This window comes from Capsaspora owczarzaki (genome assembly GCF_000151315.2).
Source record: "Capsaspora owczarzaki ATCC 30864 unplaced genomic scaffold supercont2.13, whole genome shotgun sequence".
Classification (NCBI taxonomy): domain Eukaryota; class Filasterea; order Ministeriida; family Capsasporidae; genus Capsaspora; species Capsaspora owczarzaki.
Window position 1 is genome coordinate 926,543 of NW_011887304.1, and position 2,087 is coordinate 928,629.

Consider the following 2,087-nt stretch of genomic DNA (forward strand, 5'->3'; position numbering starts at 1 on the left):
GTCGGCCCTCGAGAACCGTGTGAGCTCACTCAACATGCAGCAAATTGAATCCACCTTGGTTTCTGCGTTGAGGTGTGCAGTACTCGTCAATCCGGTCGTCAAAGATGATTCCGGTCATAACTTGGTCGAGGCGAACTCGCTTGGCACCATCGTCGAGTCTCGGCTCGTCCTTCCAATGCTCATTGGCTATGCGTTGGTTTCGCGGCTGGAGCGACTCTATGCGCAGCAAGCCCCATCTCAACCTCTCCCACGTCACTGGAAAGCGCTGAAGACGTTGCTTGACAAGTCGGTACCAGGGGAGCAGTACTCCTTGTCACTTGAGTCAGCCTGTGCAGCCGCCCTTGCTCTTCGCTTGTACTCGTTTGCACTCGAGTACGGGAGTGATGTCATCCGTCTTAAACAGCTGCACCAAGGAGCGCGATTCGCCGACAACTCTTCGATCGCTCATCTCGAGATCCCGAAGCCTGATCCCAGCTCCATCGAGCTGTGCGATCGTGGTGGCAAGTTGGGTCCATTCTTGCCGAATTGCCGTTTACCCGGCACCGTGTATCACGGCATGATCAACAATGCAGCGGTTGACTTTTACACGTTTCACGAGGTAACATTGTGTGAGATCTGACGTTTCGGATGTTGGTTGCACGAACTTCTTTGTTGCTGACTTGCCGTGCGGATCCATGCTCCAGAAATTGCCTGATCAAGACTTTCAAGTATGTTTGATGTTCGTTGGCGATCAGAATGCTGAGGGTGGTACTTACCGGGATGATTTTGTAGGTTGTGCAAGCTGGCGACGCGAAGCTGTACGAGTCAACGGTCTACAGCAAGACCGAACAGGCAACGCTGGTAGAAAATTCATCCAAGGCGCTTAATTCGGCAGATCAAGACCAATCAGATGCTTCTGATGCCAAGTCGCCGAGAATGTGTTTTTCGTCGACCAAAGCAACTTCCGCAAATATTTCCCTCCTCTGTTGTGGCCCATGTTTGGTGAGTGTGAGCCTCTCTCTCTCTCTCTCTCTCTCTCTCTCTCTCTCTCTCTCTCTCTCTCTCTCTCTCTCTCTCTCTCTCTCTCTCTCTCTCTCTCTCTCTCTCTCTCTCTCTCTCTCTCTCTCTCTCTCTCTCTCTCTCTCTCACTCTCTCTCTCTCACTCTCTCTCTCTCACTTGGCCTCCAATTGTAGACGGACTGAGTACGATGGAGTACATCAAGGACCAAGAGCAAAAGGCGGCGCAGGCGGCAGCCACGCCGATGCTTGGCGCTGATGGCTCCACGCCATAAGCAGCTGCAAGCGAGTGAACAAGTAGATGCACTGTGACTGAATGCATGTGTGTTTGCTTGTTTGTTTGTTTAGTTGTTCGATTTTTTTTAATTGATTGACTGTTTGTTTGTTTGTTTGTTGATGTCTTGTCGTGTGAAGAATACGATCTCGATCGTTAAATTTCGACCCCCCCCCTCTTTTTTTCACTTTTGCGCCCTCCCTGGGGACCTGTGTTGACTTCCGTCTCGCCCGCGGAATGTTTATTCATGGTACGGTGTACCGAACGTCTGATGAACACCGGGAGCGGGGGGGGGTTTCGAGTCATATCGGAGCAGCAGCGAGCAAAATAAAAAATATACGGAAACACAAAAAGTCACTTTTCCCGCCCAAATTTTGGTTTGGGTTCAGTCTTTTTGTGCGCATGACTCGCACACGCAGTCAATCCACGTCCCGCGTGGCTCCCAGACAGCCCCGGTATGGCTGCGTCCAACTTCACCAAAAAGACCGCTGCCCGTGGTGGACAAGATGCCCAGGGAGGTCGTCCGCGGTCAAGTACTCGCGTTGCGAAATGCTGGCCTCTCCTACAACAAGATCGCCACCCAACTTCACATCCCACGTTCTACAGTGATCAGCATCACCCAACGCTTCTCGGGAAGGGTACGTGGGACAATGCATAGCAGAGGCGTGCCTGGAATGTGCGATAGAAGGCACCTGTCAGCCCGTCAGGACCGGGGCTCTTGTCAGGCGCAGTGTTCTCGATAGCGACAGCAATCTCGTACGGGTTGAGATCCGCGCCCAGTGACTTCTGTTCTGCTCGGGACAGCTTTCGCGCCGGA

General features: G+C 52.6%; 1 protein-coding gene across 1 annotated transcript; it reads left to right on the plus strand.

Annotated features, from left to right (window-relative positions):
* Nucleotides 1–34: 34 nt before the first annotated feature.
* CAOG_07206 (hypothetical protein) lies at nucleotides 35–1,385 on the plus strand (the record flags this gene model as incomplete). The annotated part of the gene is made up of 4 exons (XM_004343880.2): nucleotides 35–598; nucleotides 684–707; nucleotides 772–911; nucleotides 1,184–1,385. The coding sequence occupies 4 exons, from the start codon at nucleotides 35–37 to the stop codon at nucleotides 1,269–1,271; spliced, it is 816 nt and encodes a 271-aa protein (XP_004343930.2). The 3' UTR covers nucleotides 1,272–1,385.
* Nucleotides 1,386–2,087: the final 702 nt, after the last annotated feature.